General features: G+C 39.4%; 1 protein-coding gene across 1 annotated transcript in view; it reads left to right on the top strand.

The window, feature by feature from the left end:
- smg1 (SMG1 nonsense mediated mRNA decay associated PI3K related kinase) overlaps positions 1–16,280 on the top strand; it is a 40,244-nt gene that overhangs the window by 22,196 nt on the left and 1,768 nt on the right. The window contains 26 exon segments of the mRNA XM_051102132.1: positions 136–297; positions 404–624; positions 719–873; positions 977–1,199; positions 1,292–1,538; positions 3,307–3,536; positions 3,811–4,059; positions 4,149–4,287; positions 4,367–4,476; positions 4,567–4,785; positions 7,099–7,292; positions 7,406–7,578; positions 7,690–7,969; positions 8,234–8,506; positions 8,638–8,872; positions 8,958–9,184; positions 9,288–9,444; positions 11,260–11,449; positions 11,575–12,047; positions 12,306–12,443; positions 12,529–12,861; positions 13,686–13,913; positions 14,041–14,252; positions 14,336–14,436; positions 14,527–14,621; positions 14,623–14,704. Of these exon segments, the coding sequence (XP_050958089.1) occupies positions 136–297; positions 404–624; positions 719–873; positions 977–1,199; positions 1,292–1,538; positions 3,307–3,536; positions 3,811–4,059; positions 4,149–4,287; positions 4,367–4,476; positions 4,567–4,785; positions 7,099–7,292; positions 7,406–7,578; positions 7,690–7,969; positions 8,234–8,506; positions 8,638–8,872; positions 8,958–9,184; positions 9,288–9,444; positions 11,260–11,449; positions 11,575–12,047; positions 12,306–12,443; positions 12,529–12,861; positions 13,686–13,913; positions 14,041–14,252; positions 14,336–14,436; positions 14,527–14,621; positions 14,623–14,704 (5,346 nt within the window).

A 16,280-nucleotide genomic window follows, 5' to 3' on the forward strand; every position in this document is an offset into this window, starting at 1 on the left:
GGAGTGTAGATTGCGGAAAAAGTAATGTAAAGCATTTTAACTAAGCTGCAACACAACAAAACCTGAAAAAAATGAAAAAAAAAACTTTTGCAACGCTCAATCCATGTAATATTAATATGGCTGTTTTCTCTCTAGGTATCATCCCTCAGTTATTCTCCAGACTGAATCACCCTGAAGCTTACATCCGCCAGAGCATCTGCAGTTTGCTGTGCAGAGTGGCCCAAGATTCACCCCACCTTATCCTCTACCCTGCCATTGTGGGATCTATCTCTCTCGGTGGAGAGGCACAGGCGGCAGGTATGTACTGTATTTCCAGGCAGGGACATCCTGTCTACCTTAGGCCATGTATCCAAAGCAATTTTAGAAAGCTGAAAATTAAAAATGGTGTTTTCTTCTCTGCCAGGTAACAAGCTTCCATCGTCCCTGCCGACCCTGCTTGGGAACATGCAGGGAGAGGCTCTTTGTGGAGGTGAGAGTGAGACGGGCAGTGGGCCAACTTCTCAAGAGAGCAGCCGCGGAGAAGAAATGGTGATGTATTCTAGCGAAGACCAAGCCATGATGCAGGACTGCTACAGCAAGATTGTAGACAAGCTCTCTTCTGCCAACCCCACCATGGTGCTGCAGGTATTACAGAAAGGACTTTACTGTTCTAAAAGTGTCTGATTGTGTTAAAGGCAATTGTGTTGAAGAGTTATTTTGCTGATCCTTGTGTGTGCAGGTGCAGTTGTTGGTGGGCGAGTTGAGGAGGGTCACTCTGCTTTGGGACGAACTCTGGCTGGGGGTCTTGCAGCAGCAACACATGCATGTTTTGCGCAGGATTCAACAGCTGGAGGACGAGGTGAAAAGAGTTCAGAACAACAACACTCTGCGCAAGTAAGTCACGACTCTGGAAATCAATATGGAAGAAGAAACTTCATTAGCGAGTGACTCATGCCTCTTCGAAAATCATTTAAATGAACGATCTCTTGTGGTTTAGGGACGAGAAAGTGGCTATTATGAGAGAGAAGCACTCTGCTCTGATGAAGCCTGTGGTTTTTGCGCTGGATCACGTACGTAGCATCACGGCTGCTCCAGCGGAGACTCCTCACGAGGCGTGGTTTCAGGAGACGTATGGAGAGGCCATTCACAACGCTCTAGAAAGACTGAGGAACCCTCTTAATCCAGCCAATCCTGCCAGCAGCTGGGTGCCCTTCAAACAGGTAAGGGGCAGCTGTGTGCAAGTGTTCTAAGGAAGTACTGTTATGCATGCTGTGCATTTTCCCTTATGTAATTCTACCCCATCCTGTTGCAGATCATGCTGAGCTTGCAGCAGAGGGCACAGAAACGGGCCAGTTACCTCCTGCGTCTAGATGAGATCAGCCCCCGCCTGACTGCCATGACCAACACAGAGATGGCACTTCCAGGGGAGGTGTCTGCTACAGATGCGGTCACCATCCAAAGTGTAGGCAACACCATCACCATCCTGCCAACTAAAACCAAACCCAAGAAGCTGTACTTCCAAGGATCTGATGGCAGAAACTATCCATACCTATTCAAAGGTATGAGTTTTAAATGTGGCTAAAACATCACCACAAATGAAATTCCATTATTTACTCCCTTTCATGTGATTCCAAACCCACAAGACGTTGACTAATCATCTAACACAAAAATATTATTACCTGAGAGCCTTCTATCTCTCCTTTTAAAGTCCATTCAACCAAAACTACATTTAGGGCTGTCACGATTCCCTGATTCAATTTGAGTACTCTATTATAAAAAAAAAAAAAAAAATCCTCCGTCAGACCGTTTTCTATGGCTGCATGATATATTAAACCCTTTAATATATGCACTTACTTAATCCCTTGCCTCGCTCTGAGTTTACAAGTTTTGATTTCCACTTATTCAAGAAATTACAGTAAAGAAATAGCCAAATATTAAAGATTAAAGAAGTCCACTTCCAGAACAAAAATTCACAGATAATATACTCACCCTCTTGTCATCCAAAATGTTCATGTCATTTTTTCTTCAGCCATAAAGAATTTTTTTTTTTTTTTTTTTTTTCCTGAGTTAAACATTTCAGGATTTTTCTCCATATAATGGACTGATATGGTGCCCCAAATGTGGTTGTAAACGATCCTAGGTTATTTTCATTTAAAAAAGTGACATTTTAATACTTTTTAATCTTAAACGCTCATCTTGTCTTGCTTTCCTTGAACTCTGTGTATTCTGGCTCAAGACAGTTAGGGTATGTTGAAAAATGTTTCCCTCAACTTCAAAAATCATTTAAAAATCATCCTACATCACTGCGATATAGGACGATTTCGTTGATTTAAGTTGAGGGAGAACATGAGATGAGAGTTTTTCGACATACCCTAACTGTCATGACCCGGAAAAAAAACTGTTCAGGCAGAGTGAGACAAGATGAGCGCTTGCCATTAAAAAGTATATAAATTATATTATTTTTATTATTATTTTATTAAAATAGCCAATCATTTGGCTAGATAAGACTCTTCTTCCTCAGCTGGGATCGTTTACAACTGCATTGGGGATCGTTTGAAGCCGCATTTAAACTGCATTTTGGAAGTTCCAAATCGGGGCACCATACCAGTCCATTATATGGAGAAAAATCCTGAAATGTCTCCCTTAAAAAAACAATGTCTTTATGGCTGAAGAAAGAAAGACATGAACATTCGGATGACAAGGAGTAAGTTCATTCTGTCATTTTTTGTTCTGGAAGTGAACTTCTCCTTTAAATGGACATTTGAATTTTTTAAATGTTTAGTCCATATTAAACAAGGATTAGATTGCGCAGTAAAGTGTAAGAACAATCATCAGGCCGGTGCGCCCACTTTGACCATTTGTTATAAAACGTAATGTACATTAGCTATATTGTTTGTTATACATGAATGTAATTTATTTTTATTTATTTAATAGGTTTGTTAAATAAAACCATATCATTACTTGCTTTTGATACTTCATTTGAACTAATTAATATTGCCTCATTGCTATTATATATGTATTTTAAGTAATTTTAAAGGATATTAGTTGCTTAAGTCTATTTTTATTACCACAAAAAAATATTAGTTATCAAAATTAAATTAAATTAATCGTCAGAATAGTCGACCGATTATTCGATTACCAGAATAATCGTTAGTGACTGCCCTAAAGACAAAGTAATCCATATAAATTGACAGTCTTCTGAACAGATTCTATCGCTTTATAATGTTGGTTTGGAACTACATGAGGGTGAGTAGATGACAGAATTTTCATTTTGGGGTGAATTATCTCTTGCCATTTGCTCATGTAAACATTATCTTTGTGTTTTAGGGTTGGAGGACTTGCATTTGGATGAGAGAATCATGCAGTTCTTGTCTATCGTCAACACTATGTTCACTAAAGTGAATCAGCAGGAGAGTCCGAGGTTCCACGCCCGTCATTATTCTGTCACTCCGCTGGGCACCAGATCAGGCCTCATCCAGTGGGTGGATGGAGCCACTCCACTATTTGGCCTGTACAAACGCTGGCAGCAGCGTGAGGCTGTGGTCCAAGCCCAAAAAGTGAGAGTAAAAATTAGCATAGAATGCTTATGGAATAATTTTTTTTTTTTTTTTTTTTTTAAACATTACGTGGTTTTACAGGGTTATTGTAGTTAACTAAGAAACAAAAATGGTTATAATTTTTTACATCATTTTATGTGATTGTAAATCATGTAGGCTTATTGACTGGCTTCACGTGCAGTGATAGAAAATACTAATTTATGTTAATGCACCTGATTTGGAGAGATACACTTAACATCTTTTGATCAAATGTTATACCTTTTCTTAAATTTAGGCACAGGACTCCTTCCAGCAACCTCAGAATCTTCCCATGGTTCCACGGCCCAGTGAGCTCTATTACAGTAAGATCAGTCCTGCCTTAAAGGCTGTCGGGCTCAGTTTGGATGTGTCACGCCGTGACTGGCCGTTGAGTGTCATGAGAGACGTTCTCCGAGAGCTAATGGAGGCTACACCACCTAACCTCTTGGCAAAGGAGCTTTGGTGCTCCTGCACCACCCCTAGTGAGTGGTGGAGTGTGACTCAGGTCAGCAAAACCACTATTGACATGTCCTAACCATGTATTAGACTAAATGCATTTCACTATAATTAACCAATCTTGGGTGTCTCATGTAGTCTTACGCCAGATCCACTGCTGTGATGTCAATGGTGGGGTACATCATTGGATTGGGGGATCGTCACCTTGACAATGTGCTGATTGATATGACGACAGGAGAGGTGGTGCACATTGACTACAACGTCTGTTTTGAGAAGGGTGAGTGCCTGTTCACTTGAAAACGGGTCTAAGCATACTTCATTCACACAGACACTTAAATGCTTCATTATCGTGACAGGGAAAAGCTTGAGAGTACCAGAGAAGGTTCCTTTCCGTATGACGCACAACATTGAGACCGCTTTGGGGGTCACAGGAGTGGAGGGCATCTTTAGGCTGTCCTGTGAACAGGTGAGAATGGGGTGATTCATGATTCAATGATTCATTTAATGTTTCCTTTAGAACATGCATGTAATTTTGAATGGTGTCCTTTCCTTTCAGGTGATTCAGATAATGCGACGTGGTAGAGAGACCCTTTTGACTCTTCTGGAGGCATTTGTCTATGACCCTCTGGTGGACTGGACAGCAGGTGGTGAGGTGGGCTTTGCAGGGGCAGTGTACGGTGGAGGTGGTCAGCAGGCAGAAAACAAGCAGAGCAAGAGAGAGATGGAGCGAGACATCACACGTAGCCTCTTCTCCTCCCGCGTGGCTGAGATTAAGGTGAGAATTTATCAAATGCAAATAGTACAGAAATCTGGGGAATGTGTTTTTATGCTGATTTCAACACATGAATTTGCTAACATAATGAATTTCAAACAGGAAATCCCTTGTTTCATTGCAAAATGTAGCTGCACAATAAATCACGATAATGTCGCAATCGATATTAGGAAAAGCTGTGATAATCATGCGCGCATCTTGTCAGTGAAGTACAGTTCTGTGTTCAGTAGTAAATTGCTATGCGTGGAAACTCCAAATACACCCTGCAGAATAAAATCCAGGAAATCATGATCGCTGCAGCTAAATAAACTGAAGATTTAACTGCTTTCATTGATTCAGTGTGACTAATGAACACATGACTGACAATGTATGGTTTATCTGAGTTCTTATTATAATTTCCCTTATAATAAAGTATATAATAGTGCAGTGCTAATTGACATAGCTTTTATCATGACTTAGAATACTATGAAATATGTTGTGTGCCTTATTCTGTGTAAGAAGCCACATCTTGTCACAGAAGGGTTAATTTTAAACACTCAACTGACGTTATGAAGTGAGTTTGGAGTAAAAACATTAAATGTAGTATTTTCATGTGCTTTCAGATGAAGCAGCTTTTACCACACAGCCATAGTTCACTGAAAAGCTACGCAAAAAACTTTATTATTCAGGGTTGCCGCGGGTCCTTAAAAAGTCTTAAATTTAGTTTAGCAAATTTAAGGTCATAAAAAGTCTTAAATTGTACAAGAAAGTCTTAATTATGATTAAGAGGTCTTAAATTTTAGGCACGGGAAGACCAGAATTGCGATACAGCTTAGTGTCATGATTAAACTTCAAAAGGCTGTGATTTCGTTACATAAACATGAGCGCTGCGCGTTCAAAGTCCGGTGCTGAGCTGCTTTGTGTACTGCCGTTACCGGGGAAACGCATGTCTGCAGTTCCGAATGCGCCATCTGCTGGCAGAGATTGAATGTGCATTTTTAATAAGCCTGTTGTTTTGAGTAGAGTATTCTTACAATACAGGAGGCTGTAGTTTCAGGACCGCATTTCTAGGACCCTGTAATTTTTTTTTTTTTTTTTTTAATTATTTATTTATTTTATTTTATTTATTTGTCGTATGTATGCATTAACAGCTCATACTATTTATAGCAGTTGCTATTCAATATCTGTATATTATTTTTAAGAAAATACTAAATGCAGTTGTTTAATTATATACACTTAATTATTGTCCTAACCAGCTCCTAATCCTAAACTTACCCCTGGGTAACCCTCTTGAAATATTTAGTCTAATTTATTTCAGTATATTCTAGATTTCTGTTCATTAGCTGCTGCGCTTCATGTCTGACGTGTGACCCACTTAACAAAGTGAAGTAAACGGTAAAACAATTGCCATACAAATTAGTGTGTTTATTAGTATTTCAATAAATTTAAAATAATTTGAATACAAATACTAATTTACAACATCCAGCAGCACAATGAACTGTTTTTTACAGTTAAATGGGCTAAATGGTGATTTCTGACACCCCTTTGAACACTCAAGTTTATGTGAGCTTTTACATTAAAAATAAGATGGCAAGATAAAAAAAATTAGTAGTTTTAATGGATCTAGTCTTTGCGTCTGTTTGATATTTCTTTGTTGGAATATAATTGCTAGATGGCACTGTCCCAGAAAATAGGGTCCTATAAATGTGGTCCTAGAACTGCAGCCTCTGGTATTGCAGGAACATAGTATTGGGGTTGTTTTTGTTCAGACCAAAGCGAAAAGCGACCCATGTTTTTACCCTGTAAACATGCAGAGCTGTAAATGTGAACTGGTGGATCATTAAGAAGATAATTCATCACAAAAATCTAAACACTAACATGTATTTGTATGTTTTTTTTAATTAATATAATAATTTATTAATGATAATTGTTTCAATTAATATAAGTAAAGTTTTGACTCTTCTTAAAAATTGATACTTTAAAGAAATGTGAAGTGTATCACTTTATACAACTTTTTGTTTTTGTGAAAAATCTGAACTGTAAATCAGTTTTCACAGTAGTTTAGTCATTTTACAGTTTAATATTTAACCATAGACATTGCCTTACCCTGCTCATATGGTATTAATTTTATTTGTGCAGGTCTTAAAAAAGGTCTTAAAAAGTCTTAAATTTGAGCTTAAAAATCCTGCAGCAACCCTGTTATTGCAGGGCGATTTGATAATATCGATGTATAATAACGATGATATTGTCTGCATGGTTTTGCGAAGCTTGTCAGTGAACTACAAATAAAAAATAAACCTGACTTGGTTTGCTTACCAAAATTTTCTTGTTTCTCAGGTGAACTGGTTCAAGAACCGCGATGAGATGATTGGTGTGCTGCCACAGGTTGAAGAGGCAGTGGATGAGTACCTAAACCTGCAGGAGCAGCTCACACAAGTGGAGAAAGTGCAGGGCAAGCTGCTGGAGGAGATGGAGTTCCTGGAGGGAGCTGACACCAGAGCAGATCATCCCATCCACTCTCTGGAGCACAGGTCAGTAGATGAGACCACCAAAGAGTTTTTGTTCAGCTGGTCACAATTATTGCTTGATCATTCGCAGATTTATTAAAGTTCTCACTGTCAATCTTTATCCCGTCCCTTGCCAGATACTCTGAGCACACTCAGTTGCAGTCCAGACAGAGGACTGTACAGGATGCCATTCAGGGGAAGCTGTCAGATCTGGATCAGTGCATCTCTCAATATCAAGCTGCCTTCGCCAGTCTAGAGGCCACCCAGCTTGCCAGCCTCCTCCAGGAGATCAGTAGCCCTATTGATTTAGGTGGAGATGATTTGGGGTTTCTTTAACAGAATGTTAACTGAAGTTTGATGAGAAGCAGAAGGGACCACTTGCAAACTTCTAATTTGTTCTTATGGTCTTTGTAAACTGCAGGTCCACCTAGCTACGTGCCAGCAACATCTTTCTTGCAGAATGCAGGCCAGGCACATCTGATTAGCCAATGTGAGGCGCTGGAGGCGGAAGTGAGCGCTCTGTTACAGCAGCGGCGCTCTCAGCTGCGTGGCTGTCTCGAACACCTGCACAGCTATGCCACCGTGGCCTTGCTCTACCCCCGTGCGGTGCTGCTCAGGCACAGAGTTCACACGTGGAAACAGTGGATGGAGGAGCTGGTTTGTGACATGACCGTCGACCACTGCCAGACCATCTATCACCAGTAAGTGCAACTACTGATTATGTCTTCAGTTTACATTAGTCTTCAATTTCCCATGGACCTCCAGAAACCATTCTAATATGCTGATTTGGTGTTAAAGAAACACTTTTTTTTCAAGCAATGAATATAAAATTCAAAAGAACAGCATTTATTTAAGAAAGAAATCTATTTAACATGTACATTTTTAATAATTGTAATCATAGGTTTTCTAGACTTTTCCATGTGTTTTGATTAACAGAAACCATAAAAATCCTCTTTTCTTTTCAGGTATGAAATGCAGTTTGCACCCCAGCCCCCACCTGCCACATGTCAATTCCTGTCTAGCATCGAGATGGCGCTGCAGCACCACGCAGCAGAAACCAACACTCGGTTGTTGCGGCAGGTAGAGCGTCTGAAGGCAGAGGGCGCCGGTGTGCCTGTTTGTGAGGAGCAGCTGCAGGAGATCGAGCGCTGCATTAAAGTCTTCCTGCACGAGGACGCCGAGCTCGGGTCCTTCAGCCTGGCCGGCATCATCGTCTCTGCCCTCTGTGCCCTCACCAGGTCTGAATCTGTGGCTTAAAAAAATCCACAAGAATTGTGTAAACTTGATGATTGTCTGTTCCTCCAAGCCCAAACTTTTATTTTCAGTGATCTTGAAGAGTTAAAGAATTCAGTGTTTTTGTGCTTTGCAGGCGTAACCTGGTGATGGAGGGAGCTGCGGCCAGTGCCGGAGAGCAGCTGGTGGAGCTGACGTCTCGTGATGGTGCCTGGTTCCTGGAAGAGCTCTGCAGTATGAGTGGAAACATCACGTGCCTTGTGCAGCTGTTGCAGCAGTGCCAGCTACTGTCACATGACCTGGACATCCTCAGTCTTGCAGAGACTTCGCAAGTTGTCTACCTGGCCAATGGCGTCTATACCTGCCTTCAGGTAATGTTCTCAGTGTTTAATAGTATTCAGTGGCTTCAGTGATGTTTTTCCCCCCTCTCAGACCTTTTTATATTAAAATTTGAAGGAGCTCAACACAAACTTCCGTCAGATCATCTTCCCAGAGGCTCTGCGCTGCATGCTAAAAGGAGAGAATACGTTAGAGACCATGCTAGCGGAGCTCGACGCGCTTATCGATCAGTGCGCAGATGGTGTTTCACTGCAGGGGCTGGGAGAGGTTCTGCAGGCTCACCTTCGTAACACCGCCATGGGCCTGGAGGAGGATCCCGATGACCACTATCTGGATATCACCAGGTAACATGGACATTAGAAATATTTAAGAAGTTCATAATAAAGCTGTGTTATTATTTTTGGATGGACTGAACTGAACTGTGTCTTGTTTTGTGTGTTATGTCAGGGTTCTACGGGCTCAGTACTCAGAACTGATCCAGCCACGCAGTATGGAGAGCTCCGTGCAGGAAACACCCAAGATGAGTGCCGGTCAGATGTTGTTGGTAGCTTTTGATGGCATGTTTGCACAGCTGGAAACTGCTTTTGGACTTCTGATTGAAAAGGTAAAAATACTGATTTTTAAAATATGGTAGTTTTTAATTCCTGTTTGGATAGAGCAGGGCTCTACAGTGTGACCGTTTCCGTTGCATTTGCGACTAAAAACTACTTTGCATGACTGTGAAAAAATATTTAGGAGCACCGGTGTGACTGACCAGATCAGCATATTTGTGTTTGCGCTGAAGGGAGCTTCAAAGGTTTCTACGCATTTAATGTGTCAGAGACATATCTCACAAATCCTTTCATAAACAAAGTGTAGAGAGAGTGTAAGTAAGAGTTGTGCAGTGTAGAGAGCTTTGTTGATTATAATGGAACTTTGTGAGATCGCGATGAACTAAGATGAGTGACAGTTTTTAATGATTTTTAAGAGAGTTTGTAAATGAGATTGATTTAAAACAACAGTTAAATAAACAAGAAGTTAATATTAAGTGACTTAGGTTGTCTGACTTTAACACTATTGCCTGATTTTGCTCTATTTCTTTGTCAAACATGGTTTGAAACAAGATACAACTGAGCCGCTGCTCATCTCCATTTAAACACAGCAGTGTTTCGCTTATGAATGAACATGTGTTTTTAATAGAATCTAGTGAGTCAGTGATTCAATTTCCCACTCATAAAGGCAGTCACTTGCATTATTCCTGAGTGAATAAGCTGTTCAAATGACTAAATGATTCAGTAATTAAATCAATGACTTGCTGCCACCTACTGGCAGTTTTAGTTTCATTTTTAAAGTATTTTTTCAGTTATTTAAATCATTTCTATATTCAAAATTTTATATTTGAAACATTAACCTCAACATGATTGCATTTATGCCACCTCTGAGCCTCATTAAACATGAAAGCCACTTTTGTGTTCTGTGTCACCTCTGTAGTACAAATTAATTTTAATACTGATTTTATTTGATTGGTAACTTATTCTACTTGTTCTTATTCTATTGTTTTAATTAGACATTTTAAAAATCTTATAAAATATAATTTAAAAAAATTGACACACAAGATGACTTACTTTTTATAAAGTTAGAGAAATGCCATTACAAAAAAAAAAATTCCCTTGTAAATCACTTTAAGGAGTCAAATATCACAGGCTATATCACCTGAAAGGCTAAGTTTTGATCAGATTTTTTTTGGTGTGTGTGTGTTTTGTTTGATTAGAAGGTGCTCCTGAAATTTTGACTGTGCTCCTAATTTTTTTAAGTTAGGAGCACAAGTTCTCCTAAAAAGAAAAGTAAGCGTAGAGCCCTATACGGATTGGTCATTAACAGTACAATAGTATTGTTATGGTAGTGATATATTTATTTTGTATATTTTTGTCTTATTTAAAAGGATAGTTCACACAAAAATTAAAATTCTGTCATTAATTACTCACCCTCATGTCATTCCAAACCCACAAGACATTTGCTCATCTTTGGAACAAAAAAGATATTTTTGATGAAATCGAGAGCTTTCTGACCCTGCACAGACAGCAACACAACTGACACATTTAAGGATCAAAAAGGTAGAAAGGACATCATTAAAATATTCTAAGACTGACATGGAGGACAAGACATTGTTGAATAAAGTCTTTTTTTGCACACACAAAGTATTCTCGTAGCTTCATAAAACTGCGGTTGAACGACTGATGTCACATGGAAGCAAATTTTGAATGAAGAACAATTGAAGATAAATTTTTATTTTATTTTTTTTATTATTTTTTTTTTTAAGAGCATATGACTGTGGGGTGGTCAGATTTTTCCTTCTTTTTTTGTCCCAAGCAAATCACATGCCTGAGATGTGTTTATTAGATTAGAGTGGTGTCTAAATTAATCTTGTTCTCTCCTCTAGCTGAACTCTATGGATGTGCCTGCTGCCTGGAGAAAGGTGGATGTGATCCGAGAGTCCAGAGCTACGCAGGTCCATTTCTTTGATAATGTGCAGACCAGGCAGGTCTTGGAAGAGATTTTCTTCCTGAAGAGACTCCAGACCATCCGAGACTTCTTCCGTCTGTGCGGATCATTTGCACAGACGCTATCTGGTAAACATCTAATAGATAATTTTGCAATATTAGGAATGACACATGAAAAAAGTAACACAAGAGTAATAAGTCATTGTACAGAATCAGGCTTTTTATTAAACACCCTTCTCATTTTTTCCTAACAGGAACATGTCCCACACCCACTGATGAGCCTCCACCCTCTAATGGCCCAGTACCCATAGTGAAACCTATGTACAGAGGCTCCACTGTAGTGAGCGAGGACCAGATGATGCGGCCCATAAAAGCCTTCACGGCAGACTTTGTAAGGCAGATGCTAATGGGGCTCCCCACCCAGGCTCTGGGCCTGGCCATCTGCAGCGCTCTCAGTGCCCTCGGCATGGATCTCATCGCCCAGGTGGAGGCCAAGGACTTTGGCGCTGAGGGAAAAGTTTCTCTGGATGACCTCTGCAAGAAAGCAGTGGAGCAAGGGGTGCAAGCAGGACGGATATCCCAGCTGCTGCTCAACAGGGCCACAGTGCTGGCCAGCTCATACGACACGGCCTGGAAAAAACTGGACCTGGTACGACGTCTAGAAGTCAGCATTGAAGCCTGTAAGGTCAGCCTGCAGAGGAATCAGCTTCACATCGCCATGTTCCAGGTAAGAAAAATTGTTATTGGTTGTGTCCATTGTCAATAGCATAGAGATTTATGAAGCACTGCACACACAAGCCACTTTCTGTTGGTCTGTGTGGCGAGTTTGTGACCAACTTGAACATGAGCAGAATCTGCATGAGGGACTTTTGTTCGCCCTCAAGCAAAGCTCTAGATTGCACAGATGTGACTAAATTTAGCCAGAAAATTTTGCCAAGCAAGAATAAATGTGACTGCAATTTAACCATTTGATCTCCCTTATCAGTGGCAGCATGAGGACATTCTCGGTGCGAGGACACAGCCAATGACCGTTAGTCCCCCGCCTCGTTCTATCATCCTCAGCAACATGAAGAAGAAGCTTTACAAACTCAGTCAGGATGAAGCTTCTATTGGCAGTGTCCAGGTTAATGCCGTTATTTGGTTTTGAGAACATGAAAACGTGAAGTGGAAATCTTTCAATCTAAACCATGTTGGGTTTTGTGTTGCAGGAGAAGTTGGCAAGTCTTGAGGGCAGCATAGAGCAGAGGCTGAAGTGGGCCGGTGGCGCAAACCCTGCACTCGCCCCAGTGCTGCAGGATTTTGAGGCCACTATAGCAGAACGCCGTGCCTTGGTGATGAAGGAGAGTCAGCGTGCCAACCAGGTCACTTTTCTCTGCAGCACCATTCTCAACTTCGAAGGTCTGCGTACCCGCACCGCAGAAGCCTTGAACATGGATGCCGCACTTTTTGAACTTGTGAAACGATGCCAGGCCACCTGCTCCTACGCTGCCCAGTTTAGCACCTCAGTTTCCTCTCTGGAACTTCAGCTGCTGCATAGACTGGTGAGTATTTCTGGATTTTTAAATGTATTTTTATTAGTCTGTATACACAACCATTCAAGTCTGTAAGTTTTTTTTTTTTTGTTTGTTTGTTTTTGAAAGTTTAAAAAAAGTAAAAAAATAAAATAAAATACAGTAAAAACAGTGATATTGTGAATGTTGCAATTTAAAATAACTGTTCACTAGTTGATTATTTAAAAATGTAGTTCCTGTAATGAATTTGCTGAATTTTAGTAGCCATTACTCCAGTCTTAAGTGTCACATGATCTTTAAGAAATCATTCTAAAATACTGATTTGGTGCTCAAGAAACATTATCAATGTTGAAAATAGTGCTGCTTAGTATTTTATGTGAAAACTGTAGTAACTTAAGTTTTTATTTTTATTTTTATTATTATTATTTTTTTTTTTTGTATTATTAGAAATATCTTAAAAAATCTTTTGGTCAATCCTTCATCCTTCCTGAATAAAAATATCAGTTACTAAAAAAAATAAAAATAAAAAACTCCAAACTTTTGAACGGTAGTGGATCAATATTGGATCGATATTATATTGTTGTTTATTGTATATTCCATTTTAAACTATTTATTTAAACAATTTAGCATTAAAATCCATCCTGCAAATCTCAAAATATCCATTTTTATAATCTGTGTATAATGGTATGCCTGAATTCACTTGAAAAACTATTTATTTTAGTGTATTTTATTTTAGTTCGCCATTTTAGTTTACATTTATTAATCATTTAGACAAAAATACATTTGATTCCCCATATAATTTATCTACATCACCACACTTTCAAATTGAAAAGCATTGGGTTGTGTCTTTGCAGAGTCCTGCTATGGATCTGTCCATTGGTGGGCCGGAGTGGCTTGTGTACGCACAAAATCACCTCACCCAGGAGATGTCTAGTCAGAGAGCCATGCAAGAGGAAAGAGAGCAGCAGCTGGAGAGGGTGACTGAAACCCTTCAGCTGTTGGTGGACACCATTAAAGGCATTCTGTCCAATCACAACCGCCAACTCGCTGATGTTAAGCACCTCCTGCGTGCCATGGCAAAGGTATTTAATACTCTCTTGCAAAATGATTGACTTGTTAAGTTTATAGGCCGCCTCTAACTGCTGACAAAAAGTGGTTATAGAATATTTTTCTTTTTGTGTACAATCTAACTGCTTTTCTATTTGGCAGGATGAGGAAAATGCCCTTGCGGAGGGAGAGGAAGTGACTTATGAGGGCAGTGTGCGTCAGTTTCTGTCAGAATACAAGGCATGGCAGGATAATGTGCAGATAGTGCTTTTCACGGTGGTGCAAGCTACAGGTCAACCACGTAGCCAAGAGCAGGTTGAGCTGCTGCAGGAGATCCCTGCCACCCTGAAGGAGCTGAAGGGTCAGAGCCAGAGGTGAGCACTTACGCTGAATTCAGAACACAACTTGTAAGTATTCAGGTGTTTTTTGTAACAAATTGTTTTCTTTTGTTTGTTAGCATCTACAATGGCTTGGTGAGCTTTGCTTCTCCTCTTGTCACTGAGAGAGCAAGTGACTGTGCAAGTCCCACTTCCACAGTCCAGACCAGCTTTGCTGCTGGTAAGTTTAAGATCTAGTTTTCGTTCTTTTGTGGTGGTTTTTTTTCTGTAGGTGATTTTAAGTTTGATGTCTCTTCCTCTGTTACTATAGCCGTGCGCTGCAGTGGAGTGAAGACCCAGCCTGACAGCATGTCTCAGAATGCCCGCAAAGCTCTTCCTCGAAACTTTGGGACTCCGGTGGACACTCCCCCCTAGCACTCTGATGATCAATAATAAAGGACTGGCCCCAAGCCCCAAAAGAGCCGTGCGGGATCCCAAAACTGGGAGAGGTTAGTTGTGATACAGATCCCTTCCCATAGATCAGTCCATTTAAAATGTAGGAATTTTACATGTTCTTGTTTGACCAGTATTTTTTTAAAGGGATATTTTACCCAAAAATGAAAATTCTGTCATTAATTACTCACCCTCATGTTGTTCAAACCCTTTAAGACCTTTGTTCATCTTGAGAAAACAAATTAGGATATTTTTGATGAAGTCCGAGAGTTTTCTGACCCTGCATAGACGGCAATGTAATTACCACGTTCAAGGGCCAGAAAGGTAGTAAGGACAATGGTAAAATAGTCCTTGTGACATCAGTGGTTCAATCGTAATTTAATGATGCTACAAGAATACTTTTTGTGCGACAAGTCTTTGTGAATAAGTGTACACATCTGGTAAAATGTTACACATTGCTCTTTGTATTGTTGTAAAATGCATTCATGGAAAAGCAAGTAAATACTTTTATATATAAAAGTTGAGCCTGAGTCACAGTGCACAGGCTGCACAGCCCTCAGAGTCCACATAGAAAAGTTCAAAGCACAAAGGAGAGAGATATTGATGCGTAGTGTATTAAATCTGTGCGTTAGTTTGAGCCTTTTCTTTTAACAGTTTTAAACCTCAGTTACTGTACGCTCTTGAAGAGAGTTTTATTGTTTTGACTGTAGTAACCGAAGGTAACATGCAGTTTGATTGCTGAATGCTGTCTATGCAGGGTCAGAAAGCTCTCGGATTTTATCAAAAATATCTTAATTTGTGTTCTAAAGATGAACGAAGGTCTTATGGGTTTGGAAAAACATGAGTGAGTAGTTAATGACAATTTTATTTTTGTGTGAACCATCCCTTTTACAGATGAGTGTGAAAAAAGATTTTCAGCAGTCATTACTCCTGTATTCTGTATTCCTCTATCCTTTAGAAATTGTTTTAATGTGCTGAAGAAGCATTTATCAATGTTGAAACTTGTTAATGCTTTATTTTTGCAAAAATCATGATCATGATCTTTTTTTTTCAGAAGAACAGCTTTTACTTGCAACAGAAATATTTCACACTATAATTTTTTACTGTCATTTAAACAATTTAATGCGTCCTTGCTGAATAAAAGTATTATTTCATTTAAAGAACCAGAACTTTCGAACAATAGTGTAAAATCTTTAGATTGTTTGACCTACAAGGGCCAATGTGCATTAATTTTAGATAGATCATTAACTTAAATATGAAAAAGCACTGATGCTCATGGTCAGGCATTTTAAGCTTTTAATGTTTAAATTACAGTTTGTACTGACAATTAAAGGGATATTCATTAATAACAATAATAATAATACAATTGTATTTAGTATAGCTCCTTTAAAAGAGAACTTAACATAAGCAAACACAACATTCTAAAGTAATACACACAAATACAGAATAACAATCAGTTAAAAGCAAGACGAAAGTAAAAAGTTTCAAAGACGAGATTTGAAAATTCTTAATGAATTAGCTTCTCTGATGTCAGCCAGGAGAGAATTCCACAAGACAAAAGAATTAATTAACCTTTTAATTACTCACCCTCATGTCATTCCAAACCCACAAGACCTTTGTTCATCTTCAGAA

This window comes from Labeo rohita, chromosome 3, assembly GCF_022985175.1.
Source record: "Labeo rohita strain BAU-BD-2019 chromosome 3, IGBB_LRoh.1.0, whole genome shotgun sequence".
Classification (NCBI taxonomy): Eukaryota; Metazoa; Chordata; class Actinopteri; order Cypriniformes; family Cyprinidae; genus Labeo; species Labeo rohita.